The sequence below is a fragment of the Rhinolophus ferrumequinum genome, chromosome 5, assembly GCF_004115265.2.
Source record: "Rhinolophus ferrumequinum isolate MPI-CBG mRhiFer1 chromosome 5, mRhiFer1_v1.p, whole genome shotgun sequence".
NCBI classification, from domain to species: Eukaryota; Metazoa; Chordata; class Mammalia; order Chiroptera; family Rhinolophidae; genus Rhinolophus; species Rhinolophus ferrumequinum.
Genome location: NC_046288.1, coordinates 71,190,632 through 71,218,613, shown reverse-complemented (window position 1 = coordinate 71,218,613; position 27,982 = coordinate 71,190,632). Strand labels below are relative to the sequence as shown.

The 27,982-nt window shown below is 36.3% G+C and overlaps 1 protein-coding gene across 2 annotated transcripts; it reads left to right on the top strand.

The window, feature by feature from the left end:
- Positions 1 to 527: 527 nt before the first annotated feature.
- Positions 528 to 27,982, top strand: PI4K2B (phosphatidylinositol 4-kinase type 2 beta). 2 transcript variants are annotated; one of them, XM_033106443.1, is made up of 10 exons: positions 529 to 992; positions 9,761 to 9,897; positions 11,599 to 11,799; positions 12,416 to 12,547; positions 13,904 to 14,057; positions 15,167 to 15,228; positions 17,302 to 17,401; positions 20,316 to 20,449; positions 21,013 to 21,072; positions 27,132 to 27,982. In XM_033106443.1, the coding sequence occupies exons 1-10, from the start codon at positions 686 to 688 to the stop codon at positions 27,303 to 27,305; spliced, it is 1,461 nt and encodes a 486-aa protein (XP_032962334.1). In that variant the 5' UTR covers positions 529 to 685; the 3' UTR covers positions 27,306 to 27,982. The 2 variants fall into 2 exon arrangements, with proteins under 2 accessions (XP_032962335.1, XP_032962334.1); XM_033106444.1 differs by lacking the exon at positions 21,013 to 21,072 and having other exon boundaries at positions 528 to 992.

The following is a 27,982-nucleotide window of genomic DNA, read 5'->3' as shown; positions in this document are numbered from 1 at the left end:
AAATCAAATCCCAATTAATTGGATGAAGGAAATAATAAAGAGCAAGTCAGTGAACTAGAAAACAAAATCAATGTAATCAAGAGATACATTTTGATAAGATTAAAAAATTTGATAAACTTCTAGCCAGATTAGTTAGAAAAAAAGGAAATAAAAACTACCAATATCAGGAATGTCTGAACAAAAGACGTGATCCCTGCTCTCCTGAACTTATAGAGGGGGAAATAAATGTTAAATAGTCATACAAAAAAATATATACGTACAAACTATGGTAAAGTCTGTGAGAGAATTCTGCGGTTGAGAGAGAGGCCAATATAGAATGAAGAGGGGCACTCTGGCGGTTAAGTTAAACTTTGACCCCTGCGCTCCAGTAGGAGCAACATGGCCCCCCACTTCTACCCCTCGCAGCTTCCGGGTGCTCGAGGCAGGTGACAGCCCCACGCCTAGCCCGCGCCCCGCCCCGCCCACTGCCGCCAGGGCCTTTTCTGCGCAGGCGCGAGGCGGTGTGAGGTGAGTCGCGGCCAACGGTGGGGCGGGGCAACCACGGGGCGGGCACGGAGTGGACCAGCCCGCGTGTGAAGTGGCCTCGACCGGTTCCAGCGGCTCCGGTCCTCCGCGATGCCGAGGCCAGGCCCGAGCCCCTTGCTTCTCTGAGCCCGTGTCAGCGCGGAAAGCAGAGACGGAGGTCATGGCGGAATCCTCCGAACCCGGGCGGCGGGCGGCCACGGGGGGCGGGAGCCTGGACGAGGAGGAGGATGAGGAGCGGGAGCCGCTGCTGCCGCGGATCGCCTGGGCCCAGCCGCGGAAGGGCGCTCCGGGGACCGCCGTGAGGCTGGTGGAGGCTGCCGGGGAGGAGGGTGCGGGCTCTCCGGGCGAGGCCGGCGACAAGGAACTGCTGCTCCCGCCCAGGGACGCGCCCCGCAGCCCCTCCCGGGGCGCGAGGTTCTTCGGGAGCTTGTCCACCGACTTGGACTGGAACTGCCCCACATGTTCAGGTGCGACCCGGCTCTTCCCTTCTCCCCGCGGCCCCCCCAGAGCGCCTATCGCCGCTGCCGGCGCTCAGCCCCGGATTCTCGCCGCTCCCCGGGTTCCCGCTCCGGGCTCCCGCCCTGTCCCCGGCTCCCTTCTGTCTCTCACTAGCACTTGCCTAGTAGGAAAGGCAGTTCGCCAGGCATCCCGTCCGGAGCACAGGCCTAGCACCTTGCCGTGCTCTCCTGCTCTCCCGTTTACTCGCACCTTTTCCAGGAGCGGTACACTTCCTGCACCTAAGGCCTATGGCTGTCATTAGACTAATCCTTGAGGCCTCCCTAAAGAGTGAGCCTAAACTTTTGGAATCAGACACCGAAGAAAATTTAACGCTGTAAAATGACGTAAGTTCTTTGCTCAAGTTTGGACTTGAGTTTTGGATTAAGAACCCTGAACTATCAAAGTTCCCCAAGTTGTGAATTTGCAAGATATACAGCAAGAATATCCAGCTGCCACTGGGACACGTTTCAAAAACTAATGCTATTAAATGTTGTTATTGTGACGTTAGCCAGAGGAGGCAGAGGCAGTTGAATTTCTGTACCCGTTATCTCTCTTGTAAAGTTTTTTTTTTGCTTGACTCATTTCTACTCTTACACTTTAAAAAAGAAAAAAAAAACTTTCATTATTAAGCGGACTGATAGCCTCAGGTGAAAGAGAGGGTAATTGAAATGATATTGAAAGTAAAATTGAGGCATGCTACTGTAAGCATGGATATTTGTTAAAAAAAAAAAAAAAAGCAAGTGTTTTGGCTTGTCGAGTGGAGTTAGGCTAATTTGATAGTAAAATAGAGTAGACCTGTAAGGGTCCTAGCTAGGGATGAGACAGGCTAGTTTGTAAAATTGTGATTAATGCTTGCTGGTGGTTAGGATGGTTTAAATGAGATGGTGTGTGCAGTATGCCTGAAGTATCACTCCATATGTTACAGCTCAAAGAAAAGCCACAGGCAAGGTAGTTTTCATTAATACTGGATATTATATGTGCTGCTGCTAATACACTAATTAATGGGTCTTCTGTAGTTTAAATAATTTTAGATAGAATATTTGGATAGATTATTCAAGTTGTAGTTAAACTTATAGTCAGACATTCTAAAGTAGATAAATCTGAGAGGCCGAAGGAAAGCGGATTTTTCAATTCAAGGGTTTCACAAATAAAGCTTCGGCAAACGGTCAGATATGCAGGTCAACTGCCATTACTATATTAGCTAATGGATGCATCGGCAGTACATTGAACAGGACAAACAAGAAGTTGGAACCAGATCACAAATGGACCCACATTCACCTGGCTACGCTGATAATTTGTACGATATTACCTAGAATCCAGTTTGTGAAAAGGCTAAGATCCAAGTGGCTAGCTTGCCTTTTTCTACCCCCGAGTTACCTGTGTAGCTATATTTTAAAAACACCCTAAAACTTGAGAGTGCGTTTCTTGTGAAAGTGAGGTTTTGTAAACAGATAAGGCTAGAAAAAATAAAACGGGGGATATAGTACTCAGAACACAAATGCATTATTAAAGAGAATTCCTGCCTTTTTTAATTGTAATACCTTATATCACAGTTTATAGTTTAAGATCTTTTTGTGTGTATTTCATTGATTCTCACAACAGCATAGCAAGTTAGTTGTTACTCACCCTCATCCTTGTGAGGATTGAAAATGGATAAAACTGTAATGACTAGTAGTTACAGAATTTCAGAGATCAGCCAAAGTTAACTACATATCCAGAAAGTGCTAAAGCCAGGACTGAACCTAGTTCTTTCTTCATGTGCTGCGCTTTTTCCATTTTTCTGCACATCCCCAAGTGTTATAAAATAATGGTTACTTTTGGTTATTTATTATAGAGATCTCATTTTTAATGGATTTAAAAATAGCTTTGAATTGTAAAAACTATTTTAAAAATTTCAAACCAGTCTCTTAAAAAGTTTATGACTGAGTAACTAGATTTTTAAGTTTATTTTTCAGTGAGCCCACTAACTTCCTTAGTCCTTTACATCCAATTTCCATGAAGCCACCTCTCTGGTTCCAAGAAGTTCTTGCCTTTAGTTTAACATTAACATCATTTGTGACTATTTTGTTTATGTCATTTATGTACTTTAGCCAGTGGAAGAATGTCATGTCTGTGATCTTTAACAAGGCATTTGACAAAGTCTAGAACCGGCATAAACACAGTGGTGTTGGATCAATGTCAAAGTATAAGGCTTAGTGGCATTCCTTGTTTTTATTGTCATTTTAATCAGCGAACTGGTGAGTATTAAAGATGGTGATAGCTGACACCTATGTAAAAGTACATGCAGGGCATAGTTCTATGCGTTTCACATATATTAATCATAACCAACCTTGTGAAGTGAGTACTATTTTTTATTTTAATTTTAAGGAAGCATAAAGAGGTGAAGTGACTTTTCCAAGGTCCCAGTTAATACAAACCAGGAGCACTTAAATCACTTTGGTTGGAGAGCCTAACAATTAGAGAACAGTGTTAGAATTCACAAAGAGCTACCAAAGTGAAAGGAAGTGTATATTTCTAAGCCATTTAGTAATTCATGGTGGAACAAAATGGAACAAAATAAAATCATTTAAAAGTAAGGAGGAAAAATGAGAATGGGAAATAAGGATAATGAGATAACTAACATAAGATTTATGTTAGGAGGCTGGAATAAGTACACAAAATGCACGTCAGATACTTGATGCAGGCAGCCCACATATTTGATTTTTAAGATTATTGAGCAGTCAACTTGAGAGAAACACAATTATAAACCAAAACAGAATTAACAAAGGATAACCTGTTACGTGTTCTCTTGGAGGGGAGACTATATGCTGAATAATATCTTTGTAATAAAAGTGACTAACTTTGTAGTATTCATCTAATTTCCCAGAAGCCCACTTCAATAGCAGTAATTCTTTGGGTGGCACTATCAGTATTGGTGGGTCTAGATTCAAGATGCTGCTAATCTGCCTTGATTTAGAGGAAGGTATTAGAAGAGTAGATGTCCTAACGTGTCTGATGATCCTCTATAACTGAGCTTTTGAAAGGTAGTAAGCAGCGATGTGTTAGAGATTATTCCTCAACCACTAATTAGAATCCACCTAGTCTCTATTTTCCATTTATTGCAGCGATACAGCATTCATGAAATGTTTGAGTGCCTGCTGGGTGCCAGTGGAAATGGAGGCTTTGGGGAAACAGTGGTGACCAGATATGAAATGGATGTCCAGGCCAGCCTTGTCCCCACATAGCTTTGTAGCCTAATGGAGGAGTCGGTCAGTTAAAACAGTTCTAACAGATGAAACGGCTACTTGGATGGGGCAGGCTGAGGGTTCCATTGAACCATGCCCTAGATTTAGGGGTCAGGGAAGACTTAGCAGAGCAAGTGCCATCGAATTTGAGACTTGTAGGATGAATAGCACTGATGCAGGGTTCAAATCACCAAACTTGTGAGCCAGCTACTTTTTTAGAAAATGTTCTGTTTAGTGGGTAAGCTATAGTCCCAACCGTCAAGTGAGGGAGAGTCCATTTGATTTATTTATTTAAAAATGAGAACTTGTTAGGTTACCATGCATACTTACATAAAACTATTAGGTTGGTGCAAAAGTAATTGCAGTTTAAAAGATTAAAAAGAATTGTAAAAACCGCAATTACTTTTGCACCAACCTAATATAAAAGGTTATACTGTGGATTCTCTTATTCCATTTTCAATTTCTACTTATTAAAGGACCAGTAATAACCTTTAAGTGTGATTCAGGGGATCGTTTGTTAACTCAAATTTCTTCAGGGTCTCCTATGTGCCAGGCACTGTTTTAGGCACTTGGGATATATCAGAGAACAAAACAAAGATCTCTGCCCTCCTGGAACCCATATTATTTGTTTGCTAGCATTGCAGTAGATCAGATGGAGTCAGAGAATGAATTGAGAATGAGCGATGGGAAGGCAGCGTGGCATCTGCTTGAGAAGAGCAGGGGCAAAGGTTCGATGGTGGGCTCCATGTCTTGTGAAAAGTGAGAAGCTTGAACAGAACTAGAACTTCACTGGAAGTCTCCTGAGTCTTCTTAGAGGAGACTCAAAGGGAGTACACAGAGGGAGAATTGAGATTCTTCTCAGAAAATTTGAGTATTCTTTGAGACAAAATAAACCCCATTTTTATTGCTTAAAAGGGGTGTTAGTCATTTTAACTGAAAAAATTGAAAATGTCACTAACCATGTCCCTCAGCTATTTAAAAAATCAAACCAAACAGTGACAGTAAACCTTCAAACCAAATCTCCACAGTATGTATAGCTTGAAGCAGCGTAACTTTTCATTGCCAAATGTACATTTAAGTAAAATGAAGAAAGTTGTAGAATGTGAGTTATGAGTCAGTTAAAGAAAAATTATCTACTAAAAAACAATTACTTTGATTTTAAAATAGTTGATATGTACCCTTTGCTTCTGGCATTAATTAGATAGTAGCACCAGTTGTCTTTTAAATCCCTTTCTAGATTGTGTGGTAAATCCAGGCCATCTCAAAGAATGCCCATTTTCATGGGGGGAGATTATCTCATTTATCCAAAAGAGTTGCTCAACAAGGGACAAGTTAAAAAGAAAAGGATTGAGAACATGCTGGCTGATTTGATAGGAACGATTCTGTTGATCTGATTTTGGCTGAAACTAAATTATTAAGTATTCAGAGTATAATCATGGGCTGCATGAGAGCAACAAAGGCAGATTCTCTGAAGATTTCATAAAGCTTCACCCATAAAGCAATTTGATAGCGTTTAATAGAAATAATGTCAAAGGCTGCACATAGTTTCCAAAAAAAATGCTCAAGTACAAGATGGGAGAGACCAAGAGTGGTCTAAGAGTTGAGGCATTTCAGTATGAGTTAGAAATATGAAAGGATTCTTAAACAACTGATAAAATACTGCAGTGCTTCTTATTTCGGTGTAGTGTCAAGACTGAGAGATGTCTTTATTTTCTGCAATGAGTTGCTCTATTCTAGAGACCATATTTTAAGGAAGTAACATTGAAAAACTGAGGCATGAAATGAGAGGGCAACTCAGGTCCTGAAAAGCCTGAAAACACTTCCATATGGAAGGAGGCGCAGAATAGACTTGGGGGACCATGAAATGATATTCAACTATTTGAAGGACCATCCCTGGGAATAAAGAAGTAGGTAGAGTTTTGTTCCAGATGAGATGTCTAGGACATTGGGTGACACTACAGGACACTTACTTCTGATAAAGGAAAAAGTTTATATATGTTTTCAAGCAAACAATAGCATGAAGAAAGGAGTGATCTGTCTTTGAAAATGTTGAAACATTGGCCCAAAGACTGCCTGCTGGTAATGTACTATGGAAAGTACACTAGACTGGGAGCAAGGTTGAAATCCATAACTTTTCAAGTTATTTCTTTTTATTAAGAGCCCTGACCTAGAAGAAATACCATTTGACTAATGATAATGATTACTGGCACATTCTAGCACATAAATAATGTATTTATTCAATTCAATATTTATTAAGTACCACCCTCTTTTAGGTGCTAGGAATACACATACACAACGTACAAGAAAGACAAAATTTCTCCCTTCATTCTTAAGGATTTTCACGGGATAGTTAAGAATGATTTGGGGGGCAGCCGGATGGCTCAGTAGATTAGTGTGCAAGATCTTAACAACAGGGTTGCCGGTTCGATTCCCACGTGGGTCAGTGAGCTGCATCCTCCACAACTAGATTGAAGAGCTGCCATTGAGCTGCCGTAGGGGCGGCTGGATGCCTCAGTTGGTTAGAGCGCGAGCTCTCCACAACAAGGTTGCCGGTTCTATTCCCGCATGGGATGGTGGCTGCGCCTCTGCAACTAAAGGTTGAAAAACGGCGACTGGACTTAGAGCTGAGCTGCATCCTCCACAACTAGATTGAAGAGCTGCCATTGAGCTGCCGTAGGGGCGGCTGGATGCCTCAGTTGGTTAGAGCGCGAGCTCTCCACAACAAGGTTGCCGGTTCTATTCCCACATGGGATGGTGGCTGCCCCTCTGCAACTAAAGATTGAAAAACGGCGACTGGACTTAGAGCTGAGCTGCATCCTCCACAACTAGATTGAAGGACAACGACTTGGAGCTGATGGGCCCTGGAGAACACACTGTTCCCCAATTTAAAAAAAAAGTGTTAAAAAAAATGATTTGGAATTAACATATCAATTGTATAAACTTGACTAAAATACTAGGATTATTTATTCTTTTAAGTAGGTTAAATATGCCCAGTAGCACTTTCTGTAGTATTTCTTAGCACAGACTTAAAAATTAGTAAATAGCAGTTTTGTTTCCGTCTGAATTAAGGCAAATTTTTAAGTAAGGAAGTTTATGTTTGGGATTTTTGTAATATTGAGTGCATTAGTAGTGCTTAAATGCCTTCCAGAGTAATTTTGGCCTGTCTATCACTTTAAATTATTAATTATGAATTCATTCAGCAAGAGTTTATTGAGTGCCTGTTATGTTCCAGGAACTGTAAAAGTTCTGGGCATACAGTGATGAGAGAAATCCTTGTCTTCCGGCAGCTCACTAAATAAGTGACGTGTTAGGTGGTAAGTGCTAGACGAAAAAACAAATTGGAGGTTAGAGGAAATGGGGTAGTGTCTTGGGACTAATTGTAAGGACCTGGACTTTTTCTTTGAGTGAGACGGGAAACCATTGGACTGTTTTGTACAAAGGAGTGTTAATCTGATTTATTTTAAAAGGATTGTTATAGCTTCTCTGTTGAGTATAGAGAGGGCACAGGTGAAAGGGAGATCAGATAGACTGGTAATGTCCTAGGTGAGAGCTGATAGTGACTTAATTTGCAGGGAAGGAATGAAGATGGTGAGAGATGGTGGATTCTGGATATTTATTTAAGGCAGAGCTATATAACTGGCTGTTGGATTGGATGTGGAGGGTAAGAGAAGGCAATAGAGAGGGAAATTTTGATGCAGGGATGAATTGCTGAAGAAATATCCTGGAGCAGCCTCTGAGATAGGGTCTGGTACACAGAGTGGAAGAGTTGGTCATAGAGCTTGAACAGAACTGTGGAGACAGAAGGGAGAGGGTGTGGGTGGGTAGATACGGTGCTGAGGGCTAATGATAGTTTTCTCCTGATTGCTTCTCACAGTGAAATAGGAAGCTAGATCATCCTCTGAGAGACAAGAGCTGCTGGGAATTTGAGGAGAGGTGAGGGTGTGAGATAGTTGTCCAGAAGAGCAGGAGAGTCTGTGTACCAGGGGAGTAGCCTTAGTTCAGGCCATTATAACAAAATACCATAGACGTGGTGGCTGAAACAACAGACAGTTATTTCTCCCAGTTCTGGAGGCTGGGAAGTCCAAGACCAGGGAGCCAACATAGTCAGGTTCTGGTGAGGGCTCTCTCCCTGGCTTGCAAATGGCCTCCTTCTCACTGTGTCCTCACATGGCAGAGGGAGAGAGAGAGAAATAGAGTGTGAGCTAGCCAGCTAGCTCTGGGCACTAATCTCCTTGTGGGGGCCCTAGCCTCATGACCGCAGCTAAACCAAATTACCTCTGAAAGACCCATCTCCCAGTGTGATCATGTTGGGGATTAGGGCTTCAACATGTTTTAGGGGAACACAAGCATTCAGTCCATAACAGGAATGTAGTACCGTGTTTCCCCGAAAATAAGACCTAGCCGACAATCATCTCTAGTGCGACTTTTGGAGCAAAAATTAATTTAAGACCCGGTCTTATTTTACTATAATATAAGACCCAGTCTTATTATTATTATGCAGTTATAATTATATATATATAAGTCCGGGTCTTATATTAATTTTGCTCCAAAAGACGCATTAGAGCTGATTGTCCGGGGAAACACAGTATGCTTCCTTGGGCAGCATGAAGGGCCCACCTGAAGTTTGTGGTAATGGATGTAAAGTGAGACCAGGCATTGTGTTCGTGTGTGTTTCTCTTGTCATTTCAGCTGTCTGTGTACAGGCATAGTCAGCAGACAGTTGGATTTAACCAGGATTGAGATTTTTCAAGGTGACCATGATGTGGGGAGAGAGGAAGAGAGTTATTATATCATAATTGATCATAATTTAAGCTCATCAAAGAGGGAAGTAAGGACACAAAGGGGGTGAAGGTCGGTGACAACATAGTAGATCAATGCTTTGTAGTTCCTAGTGGGATGGAAGAACTTTTGGGTTCAGGTTGCCAGAGAGTGAACTAGGGATAGAAATTGCTTGAAATTCAACGTATGGAGAAGTTGCACCTATTGGTAATGACACATCTGAGGTATGACTACGTGTATGCAGTTGGAGCTGAGGGAGGATGGAGGACAGAAATCACTGCAGGAGAGCAGTTCAGAGTACTGTGAGGCAGTAATGTGATTTTTTCCAACAAATAGGGATCTTGTTTTCCATGTGTCATTACTTGAATCTCAAAGACAAGTGGGATTAATGGGGGAAAAGGATCAAAGCAGCCCATAACAGTACTGGATTACAATTTTCTGTACCTTCATGTTCTAATGGTATTGCCATAATCCATTATTAGAGGTCCCTATCGTGAGCATTCTCATAGCTGGTTTTTCTTCTTCATGTACTATATTAACATTGATTTTCTTTTTCTTTTTTTTTTAATTAAAGTTTATTGGGGCAGCAATTGTTAGTAAAGTTACATAGGTTTCAGGTGTATAATTCTGTAATTCATTATCTATATCTCACATTGTGTGTTCACCACCCAGAGTCAGTTCTCTTTCTATCACCAACATTGATTTTCTTAATGCAATAATTGTTGGTTCTTCAGAGTTGAATACATTCTTGGATGATCCAGAATTTGCTGATGTTGTATTGAAAGCGGAGCAGGCAATAGAATTTGGAGTTTTTCCAGAAAGAATCTCTCAAGGTTCAAGTGGAAGTTACTTTGTGAAGGATCCTAAAAGGGTGAGAATTTCATAGACCTACTATATATAACACAAATTTTGGAAAACACTAGTTTAAATGTGAAGTCATTGTGAGTTTCTGAAGATGTTTTCCTAATAAATCTGACTGCACCCTCTTCTCAGAAATAAAGGTCAATTTTGTTTTTTGGTTTTTGGGTTTTTTTTACGAAAACACTCTACTATTTAGAAATAGAGCTATTTATTTGAAGTCATAGTTTACTGTTCTATTATTTTAATATTTGGTTTCAACCATTTGAACTATTGAATACTCATATTTAACTATAGATTTATTGAGTTTTTATTCATAAGTCCTTACCTTGCAGTAGTCTATAACCATATTAGCCAAGCAAAGTAGAAGTTTAAACTTTCAAAACCTGTTTAATGTCATTTCCAAAGTGCTTGATTTTTTGCAAAGGTATATTTTACCCTAGGGAATTTTTTTTCCCTGCATTATACCAGAGAAGGAGCCTGGGAAGTCTGAAGTTTGCAGGCGCTGGAATGTGACAAAGTGAAATGAACCAAAGTAGAATTCTAGGGCAGGAAAGAGAAGCTGATATGGGATTTTGTTCCACTTAGTCTAGAATTTTTCAGAAATCGATGTTATCACTTCTGAAAGCTTTCTGAATAATGCATAGCCAGCAATACCTTTTTCAAGAGGAAGAAAAATTATAATTTCATCCAGATATTTTTTGCAAAGATTGAAGTTGCATATTAAAACATAGTCTTTTTTGAGGTTTAAGCATATATGTAGATAATGTCAGTCTCAAATGTCAGTCTCAACATTTATTCTGAGTTTGATTTCTCAATTTGTTCTTGTTAACTTTTTTACTAGTGGCTCAGACTTTATTGTATTTATAAAGCAATTATATACTCAAAATTATAATAAGATTTTTATTTCTTATCTAAGGATAATTCAGCCTCTAAATTTAATATGAATATATTTTATCAGAGCAGTAGTAAAGATTATAGACTTTTAGACATTCATGAGGAAAAAGTTCTTTAAGAGGAGAGAATTTATTTTAAATGGGTTCATTAAAAAATAATGGAAAGATTAAGGTAGGCGAATCGAACAACATACTGGTAGGTGTTAACTATATCCTGTCATTACCTTTGCATTTTATCTTTTTCATTATCTTTGTATAGAGACCACTTTTTGTCCTTGGATTTATTCATTCAACAAATGCTTGAATGCCTGCCATGTGTTAGGTACTGTTCTGAGTACTTAGGATACAGTCCTAAGAAAGTTCCTGCTCTTTTAGACAATAAACAAACAAACATGTAATTTGGATAAATACTGAATGATCATACTGTTTGACCTAGACTAGTGGTTTTCACAAATTTTAAAATCAGTAGAATCCTCTCATAACTTGGAAGTCCAGTAATATAAAACAGGTGGAATCAGAGCCTCGCTGGTTAAGTGGCATGAGGTCTTAGAGCCCTGCTCTCACCTCCCTTCTCACCTTCCCCTAGGGTTTCTCAGAACACAGTTTGAAAATCACTAGCCCAAATGATTATCGATTTTAGACTGTTGAATGAGAATGAATATAAAAATATGATTGGGACTAAATCTCTTTAATATTTAAGGCTTATGTCCAAATCTGTGGTGGGAAAAAGTACAAAAGATTTATCAGAATGTAGTTTATGGATTATTATCCCTATCTGTTAAAAGTCTAATAAAATTTCTACATTTGTTTCCCTATAGAAAACTATTGGTGTATTTAAACCCAAAACGGAAGAGCCTTATGGTCAACTGAATCCAAAATGGACAAAATATGTTCATAAGGTCTGCTGCCCTTGCTGCTTCGGCAGAGGCTGCTTGGTTCCTAACCAGGGATACCTTTCCGAAGCTGCTGCCTCCCTTGTGGATGAAAAGCTTCATCTGGGCATTGTACCTAAAACAAGGGTAAAGGAGAATTTCTTCTAAGTCATCGACTTCTAATTTACAGCCCACTTCTCTGTGAACACGTTAGTAATATTTCTAATGACACAGCCTAAAGTTGATCCCCCTTTTTGGTAATCCAGAGTCATGAGAGAGAATAAATTGATTCTAGTGTGGATTCACAAAGTATCCAAGTGAATACCTCTTGCACACGAGCTGAGAGAATGCTAACAAGAAGGAAAAAGAACTGGCATTTAGAAAGCAGATGAAGATCAGGGATCTAGGCTTTCTGCTGAAGGTAGAGATAACAAATGTACTCAAAAGACTTGTTTTTTTCTTTTTATCCTTTATACATTTTACACTTGAAGTCTTCCTCAAAATATTCATTCCTAATTCTGCATTTCAAGACTATTACTTCTTTCTTCCACTGGCCAATTTTAGGCTGCCTCTTTCAGAGAGAAAGATGTGCCATTTAACTGACTGCAAAACCCTTAGCCTTTCTATTTTAGATTCTCTGAGGCATTTAGTATAGGATTAAACTTTGTTAAGTTGCAGCATTAGAGTGGGTTCATGGTATACATGAATAGAAATACCATCATGCAAATTCTAATAACCATTTTTCTAAACCATATATTTCTAGGTGGTTTGGCTTGTCAGTGAGACATTTAACTACAGTACAATTGACCGTGCAAAATCTAGAGGCAAAAAATATGCTTTAGAGAAAGTGCCAAAAGTAGGTAGAAAATTTCATCGGATAGGACTCCCTCCTAAGGTAAGTTACTGTGATGAGCTTTATTTGGGAGACAGTTCAGCACCTATTACTTAGCTCCATGTGCTATGGATTGTGCTGTGGGCTGTGGATATAACAGTAAAGAAAACAGTTTTTTCATTTTCAAAGAGCTTATAGTAAAGAAGCAATGTCAGTGCAATGTGATAAAGTAGTTAGGATGGTTAAGTGCAGGAAGCTCAGAGAGAATAGAGGAGGGATGTCTAACCCAGTTTGGAGGGTTAGGAAATGTGTCTAAGAGGAGATTGAATCTGAAGCTTTATAAAAGAATGGCTAAAAGCACAGGTCAAGAATCAGACCTAGGTTTCACTCCCAGCCTCTCCACCATTTAGCTCTGAGACCTTCGGCAAATTCCTTACTCTCCGAGCCCCAGTTTCTATAAAAGGAGAGGGTAAGGGGAGAGAAATGATAAAAACTACCTTTTAGGGTTGTGCAGATAAAATGAAGAAATATATGTCAAGTACTTGACATATAGTAAAGTAAATGGTAGTAACTATGTTTACTCACTACATACTAGATTTTTTTAAATCACTTTTAAGTAAACCAAAGGGATGATTAGCAGCTAGCTAATAAGCAAGGGTGGGCAGAGTTAATGGGAAAGGCATTTTAGAAAAAGCTCTAGGCTTTATTTCTTTTAAACACATATTTGACCTGCGATTTTGTTGCTTTATTGTAGCTGTGTATTTATCTAGATAAAAGAATTTTAGTAGAAATTCATGGTCAACCCAACTTGTTTTTAAAATTGTACTCCAAGTAAGCAAGAAGTTTGAAAATTTTACAAGGCCTGTAACTCTTTGGATATGACGGAATAAGTGTGACTCAAAAAGGATATTATTTCCATATTTATGACTGCTAGGACTTAATTATAAGTGTTTCAGAGAAAACCTTTAGGAAATCATTAAACTTTCATGCCAATAAGAACATAAAGTGTTAGAAGGAGAAACATTTTCTTTGTGGTGGTTTGTCTGCATTTACGAGGCCAACAAAGTTATCCATTACCAGTGTGCTATGTGCTGTTTAAATTTGTATTTCCTTTAATAAATTTTTTAATGTTAACAGCCAGTAATTTTAATGATAGAAATACCGTTTATCCTAAAATAGCTGCTATGCTTCTTGAAAGTCTAGGGTTGAGAATTTTTTATTTGCTATGTGTTCTTTGTATGATTATTTAAAATTAGTGTGTAAAAATAGTGTTCTTGATAAATGTGACTTACCTAAATTAGTGTTAACTCTTCTATTTTTCTTATTGTGTTTATATATTTATTGAAAATACTGCTGAGAAATTAAATAATACCTTTGTTCTTGTACTTTATTTTCTAACTGTGGTTCTTAAAATTATAGATTGGTTCCTTTCAGTTATTTGTTGAAGGTTACAAGGAGGCTGAATTTTGGCTCAGGAAATTTGAAGCTGACCCTTTGCCTGAGAATATTAGAAAACAATTTCAGTCACAGTTTGAAAGATTAGTTATTTTGGATTACATCATCAGAAATACAGGTATTGAAGTTCTCTTCTACGTTCACTCAAATCTTTTTAGGTTTCAAACCATGTTCAACTCTTGTTATCTAAATCAAAGACATAACATTTTGATGAAGAAGTCCTGAGGCCATGTTTTCTCTACCTGCCTTAGAAAGCGGAGATGTAGTAGACTCTCCTGGCAGAATTGCTACTGTACTGGAGAGCAGTTCCCATCCCTAGTGAGCTGTTTCTCGGCAGCAGACAAAGCCAATTTTTGGAAATGTTGTCTGCATATATGAATGATTAAAACTTAATAGTGTAAATTATTTTATGTGCTTATTTTGACTTAGGTGACGTAGTGCAGTCTATAAATACATTAAACTCTTAATTTTTTATGGGCTGGAAGGGAGCAATGATGTAGATAATGTAACACAGTGGTTCCCAAATGTGGTTCCCTGGCCTGTCAAGGTCAGCGTTGCCCGGGGACTTGTTACACGTGCATCTTCTCGGAACCCACCCCAGCCCTACTGAAGCAGAAGCTCTGCATGTGGGGGCCAGCAGTTTGTGTTTTACACAAGTCCTCCAGGTAATTCCGATGCACTCTGAAGTTTGAGAACCATGGATTCAAAAATGTTTGCTCATTTATATTGGTTTCTGAACAAACATTATATACTTTTCTAGATTTACCTTCTTAATTAATATGGTTTAAGTTAATGTTAAAATTAGTGTAGAGTCTAGAATACTCCTACATAGACTTTAGGTGAGAGCCTGTCCAGAAATTTGCCTGGTCATAGGGGTAGATGCTTTTTCTTCCTAAGGATAGAGAAATTATCCTTGATTTTAAAAACCTTGATTTAATAGTTCTTGACAATAATTATACCTACCTCACAGAGTGATTGTGAGAATTAAATGAATTAATACATGTTAAGCACTTACAACAATATTTGACCAAGTTTACCCTCAAAATTGTTAGTTATCATTTATGAATATTTTTTGTTTGTATGTGTTAGATTAGAGCCTTTAATATGTAAACACATGCCAGAGATAACCAATAAAAATCTTGAAAATCAAGAGGTGACTAGATTTTTTTGTTTGCTATGATATCCATAAAAAACAAAGTAACAGATTTTTTGTTGTTGTTTTGAAAGACAGGGGGAATGATAATTGGTTAATCAAATATGAAAAGCAGAAACATGGGAAGGAAATTAAGGTAAGGAAATTTAAAAAGATTATATATATATATATATATATATATATATATATATGTACACACACACACACACACACACAAAATCTATTTCTGTAAAAGATTCCTTGAAGTTCTTATTCATCATTTCCTTCACTTAGATTCTTGGTTTTTATGTCCTTTTTTGGTTTTTCTGATCTCTTTTCATTTCTTCCCTTGTTTTCATTGCATTTTTTAAAATTCTACTTTTTAAAATCTCCATGCAGCTTTATTTTTTATGTTGCATTAGGATAGAAGAATGATACAAGCTTGGTACTTTTTTCAGGGCTTGGGAAATTTTTGTAGAACCACCAAATTTATTTTGCTTTTATGTAATAAAGGTATCTGGTATTTTTGGTCATGTTTATATATTACCAATTCACTTCTTTGTGAGTCTTATGACTCAATATTAGGTAATACAGTATTATGGAATGTGTTACCTGTGAATCCCATACATTGAACTTAAAAAAATGTGCTTCCACTACTTAAAAGAAGCTGGATTTAATGTATGTAATGGACTGCATAGACCCTTAAAGCTATCAGAGTGATAGATGTTTAGATCAACTTTTGTCAACTTTGACTACCAAGTTCAAATTTTAAATAGTTGCACAAGAGATATTTTAGAATAGTTTTACTAGTTTAAAACAGTCCATACAGTTGAAAAAGTTTTAACTAGTTAGAAAATAATTTCTGCAATACGTATAATCTATGTGTTCTCATCACTTAAAGCTGTTGCCTCACTTTAAAAAGTTTGTACTTTTCAGTGTTTATCAAAGAATTTTAAAACTACATATTCAGAGTACTTAGCAATAAAAGAACAAACTCGATATAGGCAGTAATGTGGATGAATCTCAAAATCCTGTTGATTGAAAGAAGCTACACATAAAGGGAACATACTGATTACATTTATATAAAAATCTGAAAAGCGCAAACTAATCCCTATAACATTAAGGGTTGCCTGAGGGTGGAGGAAGGGAGGGGGCCTGCAAAGGGACACAAGGAACTTTTGGGTGAAGGTTTCACATCTGTCCGTACTTACCAAATTGTATACTTTATTTATCATGAAGTTTATTTCATGTAAATTATACCTCAATAAAGTTGTAAATAGAAAAAAATAATAGAAATAAAAATAAATGGCAGTTGTAGCAGAAATGGTTTAAAATACACACATAAATATACATAATTCTAGTAGTTCTTAAATATATTTTATTGGTATATCTTGAGCATTAGATTTTACTGAAAACTTCATTATTTTGCTCTTAAGTATTGTGCATTTTCATTGAGCTAAGATATTTGATATAAACTAAAATAAACAAATATGGCATGTATCACATGAACTTTAATATTTTTAATTTAAGAATTACCTTTTTCTTCTTTTGTCATTTTATCTAGGCCATTTAATAATGGCATCTTTCTATCTTAAACTTTTTAATAGGAAACAGTCTTTAACATGAAAATCCTCTCGCTTCTGAGGTCTTTGTTTTTGCTACTGAAGAATGTAGAAATTAGGAATGGCCTAGATTCTGTAATCAAGAGTTTCTTGAGGTTCCTTCTATTGGACCTTATTATATTTAATTATGACCTTTGGAGAGTTTTATTCAGAAACATTTGGTATTTGAACTAATTATTTTTATGGGACCTTAGGGAAGACTAGATTTTAATAAGGTAACTTTTTAAGTTGTTATCTTAAAAATGTCTGTAGTTTGGAAATAATCATAGATTTAAGCAATGCATGTAGCAATAAATTACCTGGGATATTTTAAGTCTTAATAATTCCAAGCCCTCTTCCCCAAAGAGTAAAAAAATAAAACATTACTCTTAAATTTATAATATTAAATTTTAAAAAAAATAGTGATTACAAAATTCTTACTGATATTTAAGACAGCCCTTCAAGGGTGAATTTTTACTTTCCGGCAACTTATTTTTTATTTTTATTTTTATAGGCTCTTCAGATAAAATCAATTGCTCTTTAAACTTCAACAATTATGGAAAATGCTTTATCTGTTAAAAATATTTATATGCATTTTTTTATCAACAGACCATTTTTCTCCCCTTTAGGAAACAAAGTGGATTGATAATAAAGAATCGCTTATTAAAATAGCTGCAATTGATAATGGTCTAGCATTTCCTTTTAAACATCCTGATGAGTGGAGAGCATGTGAGTATTTAGAACTTTCTATAGGTTCTATAATTACCCCTTTTCCAGAATAGGAAGGGAATACAATATATGTATATCAAACTAGTACAGGAAAACCTGGGTAAAGTTATCATTCATTAGGACTCTGTTAGAAATATGTATAATAAATTTAAAAAATAATCTCTGTGTCTATGATTATTTCTCTTTTAAATTTCTACTGTTTATTAGTAGGCTTTTTTCCATCATTAGAGTTGCCAAAGATGTCTGTTGTAAAGCATTGGCCTTTTATATTTATTTATTTTTTTGCTTTTTTCAGGTACTTAATTGGCTTTTATTGATCAGATTTTCAGTTTTTTACTTTTTTCTTTCATTGATTTATGTTTTCCATCCATTTGTTCTGTTGTATTCATCCTAGAGTGCTTTCCTTTATGTTTTCCTCTAGGTATCATTTTGGCTAAACCATAGATTGGGTGTGCTGCTCTATGATTCTGCTTTATAGATTCATACTTTCAGATTTTCTTTTTGACAGGAGTAATTTAGAAGCATTTTGTTTGATTTTGATTTTAAAATTTCTGGGTCAGTTGATTGGGTTTTTTAAACTGTCCTTTGTTGTTATTTTACTGTTTTATAACTTTGTGATTTGTGAAGGTGGCTGTGAAATCTGCTTTTTGAAATTTGTTAGTAATTCCTTTGTAATCTGATATAGGGCCAATTTGAAGAACTATTTGAAAAGAATGCGTTTGGGCACAAAGTTCTTTATCTGTTTACTAATTAAAGCTTGTTAGTTGTCAAATCATATTTTTGACTTCTTTTTTGACCACTTGATCTGTTAATTTTTGAGAGGAAGTTAAAAGTTTACTGTGATTGTGATTTTTGTCAATTTCTTCTTGCATGTCTATACATTTTTTGCTTTGTATTTCACATTCATAAAACCCAGTGTTTTATCTTGCTGGTGGCCTGTTCTTTTATCAGTGTAAAATATATCCCACTTTACCGTGCTCTCAGTGTTTATTTCTTTTCTTATTTTGTCTGTTGTAACATTGCTTGCTGTACCTCATTTCTTTTTATTAGTATTTACCTGGTATTCTATACTTTTTATTTTTTACTTCCATCGTTTTATTTTAAGTATATGACTTATAAGCAGCAAGTAGCTGGATATTTTTCTGCCAAATCTGAGATTCTTCTAGTAAGTACACTTAACTCTGTAGTTTGTCTCAGTAAACTACTGATGTGTTTGAACTTTTCCTGCCATCTTTTTTTTCTTCCCCTATTTACCATGAATTCCAATTTTTTCTTTTTTTCTGTCCTATCTTTTGTTGAACTGATTTGGGATGTTTGTGTTCCATTTTTTCCCCCTCTAATGATTTGGAATCTGTATGCAAATTGCACTTTAAAAGTGTTAAGTTTAACGTGACTACAGTATATATGGAAATTTTAATAAAGACACAGTTAGGGATTAAGGGTCTTGAACTTGACAGAGGAATTGGTGTTGAAGATACAGGTTTTTAACTGTCACCTTGGTAATGGAAACCATAGTGATGTTTGCTATCTATCACCCGGGGAAATCATGGTAAACAAATACTGTTATTAGGATAATTTGTGGTACATAAGTACTCAGTTAATGTTTCATAAATGTTTAGTAAATGAAGGCAAGAGAGGAGTAAGTGTAGATTCTCGGGGAATGGTGACATTGAAGAAGAGAAGAAAAGCCAGCAAACTGGAGAAGTGACTTAAAAGACAGAAGGTAAACTTTAAGAGTAGTATCTCCAAAGCCACAGAGGAGAGAATTTCACAGAGGGAGATGACAGAAAATAGTGCTACGTGTTACAAAGACATTAAGTAGATGAGGACTGCAAATTGAGCCTTTGGAGAGACACTTATGAGATGACTGGTGGTCTTAGGGAAGAGAGTTTGCGCATAGAAGTTGACGGATAGGGGTTGGAAGTAGAGGCAGACATAGAACAAAGGCATTTCTTTTGTGTAGTTGATCAGGGAAAGATATTAGGTTACTGCAATAGTAATTACGGTTTTTGCAGTTGTTTTTAACTCTTTAAACCACAATTTCTTTTGTCTCAACCTAATAAAAAGAAAATTGGGTATAGCTTCAGGGAGATGTGGGCCAGAGGAAAAGCTTTCTTTGGAATGGACCGTATACTTCCCACAGTATGCAAAGAGATAGATAGAAGACAAGAAGGAATGACTTTGAAGGCAGATGTCTTCCTCAGGGCTCTCAAAATGGTAGCCATGAAAGTTGGAGGTTCTCATTGGATGAACCCACAGTGGTTCTATGGGTGATCATCGTGTCATAAGCCATATACTTCCATGCAGGCTGAGTATGCACCATCTCTAGAAGATTTCACTTCTTTGCAGATCTTTCTAGTCCTGGCCCTTTGTAGATTTAATGGTCCTCTTGGAAGAGAACTAGAGTTAACTGGAAGTGATGGAACTTTTACCCCTTAAAGCCACTCACCTATTTACCTACTAATGGCTTTAAAATATTAAAACAAATGGGTGGCCAGTTCCTGATGATTTGTGGCTGGAAGGGCAGGGATATCTCAATCATGATACTTGATCTGGGGCTGTGAACAGCTTCTATGTATCTCTTAATTTCCAAACTCAGGAACCATAGATTCAGATTTTTTTTTTCCATAGTTCTGTTTGGAATAGTCTCATTATCAAAACTCTTACTCTTTAAAACTCAGAAACCTAACTGGTTCGGGTAATACCTTATTGGTTTTGCCATCTGAACTAAGCATCCAAACTTAGAATCTGAAAAATTTAGACAGCAAAGGGTGATTGTTCTTTTATAATTTCTTTCTCCTGTTCGTTTGTTTGTTTTTTGAGAACCTAGAAATTGTAGGGAAAGAACCAGGATAAATGTGGATCAAAATAAACCCTTTCTCCCACTGATTAGGAGAATACTTTTTTCTATTAGATCCATTTCACTGGGCTTGGCTTCCTCAAGCAAAAGTTCCGTTTTCTGAAGAAACAAGAAACTTGATTCTACCATATATTTCTGACATGAACTTTGTGCAAGATTTATGTGAAGATCTTTATGAACTTTTTCAGGTAAATAAATTTTTAGTTGTATTATTGCAGAAAATGAAATTAATCTCAAATAGATTTTCTTAATAGAGCTAATTTGCAGTTTACTGCTTCAGGTATCACTTCTTGCAGTAGAACTTGATATTAACAGAAAGGAATGAGCAGTTTTACTCTACACAGGCATAAATTTATGAAGTTACACGTACTATGAGTATTCTTTGACATGAGAATTAAAACTTGAGAAGTTGTTTTCTTCAAAAGATGAATATTTACACAATGACTCTAAAAATTATAATAAATGTTTGGTAGCCTGCTATGATTTACCTCTCAAAAAAGCCTAACCCCGTTGACTGCAGTGTCATTTTAAATCCTTTTTGTAGCAAGATGGAGTATAAATTAACTACTGTTGTCATTCTAGGGGTATACAAAAATACCTCAGGTAAAAATACTCTTTTGTGTTATTTTATTAATTAGGAAAGCTTTCTAATGACCTTATGTGCAAAGTTGAAGTGTTTGTTTTTCAAATATTTGTTTCAAAGATGTTGACTTTTGGAATTGTAATCATATTTTTTTTTTTCCTGTGATAGAATGACAAAAGATTTAGCAAAGCCACTTTTGAAAATCAGATGTCTGTGATGAGAGGTCAGGTGGGTCACCTTTTTATGCTCTTGTTAAAAAACAAAATCTCTCTTTGAAAGAGTAGTAGTCAACTTTTGTCTTCATTGTGACCCAAAGATGGAACTCTGGATACTATCTTTATGCTGAACCAAAATAGCTCAGATGATTAGAAATGAAGTTGATTTCAATAGCATCTTTCCTCTGTTGTCTTATAAATTAGATATTGTTGACCTTGTATTTTGTTTAGTAACCCAGTTACCCCCTACTGTGAATTCTTTGTCCTCATTTTGGTAACTATTTTCCTGAGTGTTACTATCTCTTTCCTCTTCAAATACACTTCCTTAGATGTTTTAGCACAGAGTTCTGTTGCCTGTTGATTATTTGCTTCATAGGATATGTTTGGCCTGTGCTAGAGCAGTCACTAAATAACCATGTCACCAAGGTTGAGCATTGATGGGGTCATCGAAGTACTCACTGTAACTCAGTTCTCTCACCCGTTCTCCCCTCCTTTAATTAGAGATACAAGGTATTTAGGTCTGCTGGTGCGGACCCACAGATGACATGTGGTTCTTCCACTCATTAATTAGTCGTGTTTAGATTCCACAAGGAAGACTTGAAATGAAAAGAAACTATACTGTAAACATTGTCTTGTAGTGATTTACTAATTAACTTTTTCTTCCTAAAATATACATTTAATTTAAAGTAGTCATTTGCTGCCCACCTTTTGCAATGAAGACGAGTCTGGTTTTTGCACTGATTATTATGTTACATAACTTTAACAAATAAATATAATTAAATTAGAGAATCATTTACTCTTCGAATACAGAGAGTGGCAAAACAATGTGCCACTTTTAAGAAAGGGAAAAACTGTATTGAAATTATGCTGAGGGTAATTTCACTTTGAGCACCTCTTGTAATTGCAGAAGTGAAACGTGACTTGTATTCATCTTTTGTTATCAATATTATTGCAATTTTAATACAGTTTTTCCTTTCTTAAAATGTGTATACGTTTTTTTGATACCCTCTATATTTATTGCAGAACTAGTGCAAGAAACTGTTCCACTCATTGAAATAAAGCAGTGAGCAAAACCCAGTTCCTCTTTTCATGGAACTCTCACTCTGATGATGAGGCCTGGGCTGGGGGAAAGGAGTTGGTTATTAGCTCGTACATTTCTGTGCTCTGTTGAATTGATACAGTGCTTTGCTGGAGTCATAAGTTTTAAACAGTAAGCGAAATGGCTGGAACAGTAGCATAGAGCCACAACATGAAGGGCCTTAAGTGCCAGAATATAGAGTCCACATGGAAGGGATTGGAACAGTTAGAGATTTAGCATGAAAACGGGTAATGACGAGACTGACGTTGTTGGAAAGGTGACCTCATCTTGGGCATCTTCTATGGACTTCCTGAAATTGTGCGCTAAATTCTGTGTATATGTGTCTTTTGGGCATGGGGGAAAACCATAGGATTTATACCTCAGTGAATGGGATCCCTATCCCAACAAAGGTTAAGAACCACTGCAGAAGGTTAGGCTGAACAGTGGGGTGCAGGTTTGCTCAGTGGAGGAAGAGTCTAGAGCCAGAGAGCCTCTGGGGACCTGTTTTGGGTAATTCAGGCATGAAAGAAGGGCTTGGATGATCACTGGGATTACCGTGCAGGGATCACCATCCCAAACTATGTTTGAGCTCAATTACCAGGCGTAAATAATGATGCCCTAATTTGACCTTTTTGTTTAAAACAAATTAATCAATATGCTCCATCTTTTGGAATTCTCTTACCATTAAATATATATCTTTAGGAATATTTTTTTAAAAATAAAAGTTGTAAATAATTTTGTTAATTTTAGTTAGTATTAGGTTGGTGCAAAAGTAATTGCGGTTTAAAAGGTTAAAAACAATTGCAAACACTGCAGTGACTTTTGCACCAACCTAATACATGAGGAACTTAAATTCAAATTAAAAAATGCTCGTCTGAAAAGATATGGAGACATTCCAGTGCTAAGGTCTACAGAGATATACCAGTGTCTATCTGCTATTTTAGGTTTCTTTATTCATATCCTGTCTCACAAAGGAGTTAAAGTATTATATAAATGTGTCAAATAAAGTAGAAAAATGACAGGATCAAGATCTGGGGAAAGAAACAAATAAAATGATACCTTCTTTATATGTTTTAATTTAATTTTATTGTTTTTTAAAATTTGGTTTTGACCATCCTGATGGCCAGAAAGAGTAAGGTACCCTAATCATGTACATGATTATGTAGCTTTCTAGTTGACACTGTTTTCTTTTTTAATCTGGTGTGAAAAATTAGGTAGTGTTTTATATTCTAAATTCAATACTGCTTATGAAACAGATGCTTAACAAACGTAAACAAAAACCTGTTCTAAACAACAGAATCGTTATTCAGCCAGTTCCTTAACTGAGTCAAAATACTTGTGATTTTACCATCATTTAGAATTTTACCATAAACCCTTCTCCTCTCCAGTTTTGCCAATTAACTTCATGATTTGTGCTTTGATTTGTGCCAAGTCTTTTGTCCTAGTTTATAGTAAGTCTGTAGTTTTGCACACATGGTAATCAGTGACATGCTGTCATTCTGCACATAAAGCTGTAGTATGTAACTAGGGACTAGTATGAAGGCATTTCTTTTAAAATCAGGACTAGTAACCACTATGTTTATGAAAGTTAAAGATAAATCGTGTTTTAAATTTTACATTAAATAGCAGTAGGTCATGATGAGATTCAATGAGATCATGCATTTCCCTTTATCTCTGTGCCTATTTGGGACACTAGACCTCAGAAAATATTTATGGGCAATGTGAAATATATTTTATACATGATCTGAAAAAAATGGTAGAAATAATAAATAAAACTGTGTTATGAATGCACAGTGAACTTGTACTCAGGGAGTGCTCAACCAGAATCTCATTTGCAGATTCAGTAACAATTGATGTTAAAGAAAATGAACCTAACACTTCAGTACCTCCTGAGTAGTTGACCCTTTACTAGCTATTTTTATGTTTGTTATCATATGTCCTCGTAATAGCTGTCCATAGTCGTCTGCATTTTCTGTGGAGGAAACTTGGCTCAGAGGGGTTGAGGAACATCTATAAAATAAGGGGGTCTGTCTGAGTCTGGCGAATCTACAACATTTAGGCATTGCCTCTGCCTGGGGCCTTTCTCATCTCTTCTCTGGAGTTAATGATCTAAGCGGTGGCCTTACCTCTTTCCCCGTCTCTCTTCCACATTAGACCAGAACAATCTCTCAATGCAAATCCAGACATATCCCTTGTGACGTAAAACGCCTGTGAATCATCCGTATGTACAACCTCAAGTACCAGTTTTGAGCACAGTCGACAAGACCCTTCACAGTCTGTCTCCACCCGTCCACCTGCCTTTATCTCTTCATTTGCAGCTTCCCCTAAGCCTGGCCACTCTTAAGTGCTCTTCATTCCCATTTTTCATTTCCCGGAGCTGCCCTTGTGTGTGTTGTACTGCTTGCTTTCTCTCTTCCGGTGCCTTTTCCTCTTCCTCTAGAGAACAGTTTTCCTTCACACTCCAGCTCTGTCTTCCTAGGCTCTTTCTTCCTGCCACCCAAGGAGTTCTGATTTCCATGGCACTCTCTGGGAATATGCTGGAGTCACACTTTACTCAGAAATTTGATGTTAAAATCAGCATATTGAGCACATTACTATTAAAAAAAATAGCTAGATCAACCATAAAATAGAATATATGTGGCTTTGTAGAGAAATGTAGTACTTCTCATGCCCACTAAAATTTGAGGACCAGTGAACTAGTCTAAAGGACAGAAATCTGCCCTTGACATAACTACACATCCCTAACAAGTTATCAAGTTATCTCCAACAAGTGCATAGTTGGAGAATTCTAAAATGTTTCTTCTTGCCTGCAATATTTAGTTTATTTCTAAAATAATCTTCTCTGATTTAAACATAACACATGAGTGCTGCAGGTTGGCTGTAGTAACTCTACTGGGTTATGCTCAGTTTTCATCGGGGGGAAAAAACGTAGTAATAGATTGGTTTATCCTTTGAGAAATGAAAAAATGGTGCTATGTGGGGGAGAGGAACAGATTTAAAAGTCAGTGCATAGGTCCACTGTGTTAAAGTGTTTATCACACAATATTGCTGTTATTTGTTCATATGGCTGTTTCTAGAATGTGAGTACTTTTCAGGCATATATGATTTTTTTCATGGGGAGTAGTCTTCTGTTCTCCCCGACACAGTGTGTGCTCAGTAAATGTTTCTTTAGTAAATAAGTGCAAGATTATCAAGTGTTTTCTCAACTCCCAGAGAAATATTAATGTTTAGGATTGAATAATTTTTGCTATTAATGTATATTTGAAAACTGTTAATCGTGTAGAATGATGTTCATTTTTTTCTTACTATTCTATTTTCCAGAATCTCTACAACAGTTACGTATTGTTTTAAAGTCAGGAAAATATTAGATGTTACTTAAATTAGTGTTTTTAGACTTCACATTTTTAGAACAGAATTTTTAAAACCAGTAGAGGAAACTAACCCAGGACACATAAATCCTTAGCCATGCTGGTGCCCACATTTTATTTTCATGGTAAGAACAATACTTAATACAACTTGTAATCCTGGTCCTTACCATATCCTAAAAGAGCACTGCACCGAGTTTTCTTCATTTTACAAAAAAAAAAAAAAAAAAAGAACAATGCTTATAAGTGTAAATTTCATGAAATCTTTTTGTCTTGTTATTCAGATTTAGCCACCCTAGACGATTTTAAGGGAAGACTTAAAAAGGATCCTAAAACATAAATGCAATGATTAGTAACTATGGTTGTTAGAAATAATTCCGTGATGTGTTATAATACATACTTTAAATCTCCTAGGATGTAAACCATCTAGTTTATACTGTGTAAAGTATTATGAAGTTCATTTATTAGTATGCTTTTATATTGAAATCTTTATGCTTATCACACTATTGAATAGTCTTTACAAGAACCAGTAAAATGCATATCATCTGTATATTAGATATTTCCAAATATCTGAAGGAGACATCCTTATTTCTAAAGTGCATAACAAGGGGAATTTTTTTTACCTGATATGCAGGGAAAAATGAATTATTAAAATTTTATTTTATCTAAACAGTAGAAGAGGCTGTAAGCTATGTATTAAGTTTCATAACCTTATTTATATGCTCAAGTAACAATTCCAAGGGTATGTGTAAACCTGGAATGTAATATAGTTTACTTTCCTTAGTTTTATGTTTTGTATTTAAAAGTAAGCTCTTAAATAAAACTTTATTTTAAATGGCCACCTTCCCAAATTCTCTAACCCAGGGCTTGCCCACTGGCCCTGCATCATGTTTTTTCATGACACTTACTGTCTAACATTGTATAATTTATAATTGTATAATTTATAAGTTATTGTATAATAAACATTGTTAAATTGTTGTATAAAATAAACATATGTAATAAACATTGTATAATTTATAAATAACATTGTATAAAATAACATGGTATAATTTACTTATTCATAATGTTTATTGACTCCTCCCCCTACTAAAATGTAAGCTCCATGAAGGTAGGGATTTGGTTTACCACTTAGAGGCTAGCATTCTAGGCTCTTGCAGTTAATTAGCTGGATGAGTGGATAAGGCAAGTAATTAGTTAAAACCAGACTATTTAGACCAGTATTTGTTTAGGTTCTATGTCAAATGGAGTATGTGGAAACATTCACTTTATTCAGTCTCTGATTCCACTGCTCCTGGACGTAGGTGCATTGTAGGATATTTTAAGGTTACCAGTTGGCAAAAGTTATTTAATTCTGATTTTATACATACATACATACATACATACATACATACATACATACATACATAAACAAAGAATTAAATATTGTGTATATGTGTGTGTATATATATATATATATAAAGATACATGCATCCATGTAATATGTATTTATAGCAGTTACTCATCACAATCTATATTGGGCATAAACGGATGAAATAAAAGTTCTAATTATGGATAAATGGTTAAAATAATGTCAGTGAACTGAAGGTTGTTATCTTTGTGAATGGTGAAAAAGCTCTCTTCTTTTCACAGATCTTAAATCTTACTCAGGCATTGAGAGACGGGAAGAGTCCTATGCAGCTGGTACAAATGCCTTGTGTGATTGTGGAGCACAGTCGAAGTGGAACTCAGGGTCGGATTGTCCAGCTCAGCAGTACTTTCACCCAGACTTTCCATTGCAGGAAGCCGTTTTTTTCCTCCTGGTAGCAGATGTAAGAATAAGAGAAACAAACTGGCATTATTGTGTTATTAAAATGTAAGATGGATTTACATTACATTACTATACAGTAATGTAAATCTGCTGTTAAGAGCTCCAGTTGCCAAAACCTCAAATAATATAAGTCTTTAAAAGGTTATGTTTTGAATGTATTCAAAAGTTTACAGTTTTTTGTCTAAATATTAAATTTCTATTTCAGGGAAGAAGTGTATCTCCCATATTGTATTTTTGTAGAAAAATTGTATTTTATGTGGTTGATGTTAGTTTAAAAGGTAATTTCATGGTTTACACATTCTGAAATGACTGTAATTACTTTAGAATTCCAAATAGAAAAATAAGGTATTTGTTGACTTTGAATACAATAACTTTTTATATATTTTTTAAACATTGTGAAGAATGTTCATTTTAACTCTTCTTACATTATAAAAGGCCTTTGGGAGTGAAACTGCTCTTATGAACTCGAACAGAGTAGTTAATAGAAAAACAGGTAAGAATAAAGCAGTGTTGCCTTAATTTTAAAAGCTGCTATTTTAGAACTTGAATAAGTGCTCCTAAAATGACCACTGTTAGGGACTAGAAAATTATATCTTGGTTAAGTAACAGATGACCATTTTCTTTTTTGTACTTAAGAATATTTTTGGTCAATTATTTTGTTATAGTGAGAAAA

Excerpts from the sequence above, each read along its gene's own strand:
- PI4K2B (XM_033106443.1), top strand. The coding sequence starts at position 686 with ATGGCGGAATCCTCCGAACCCGGGCGGCGGGCGGCCACGGGGGGCGGG. Across the intron at positions 9,898-11,598 it reads TTGTGAAGGATCCTAAAAGG|AAAACTATTGGTGTATTTAA; the intron begins GTGAGAATTTCA and ends GTTTCCCTATAG. Across the intron at positions 15,229-17,301 it reads AACATGGGAAGGAAATTAAG|GAAACAAAGTGGATTGATAA; the intron begins GTAAGGAAATTT and ends TCTCCCCTTTAG.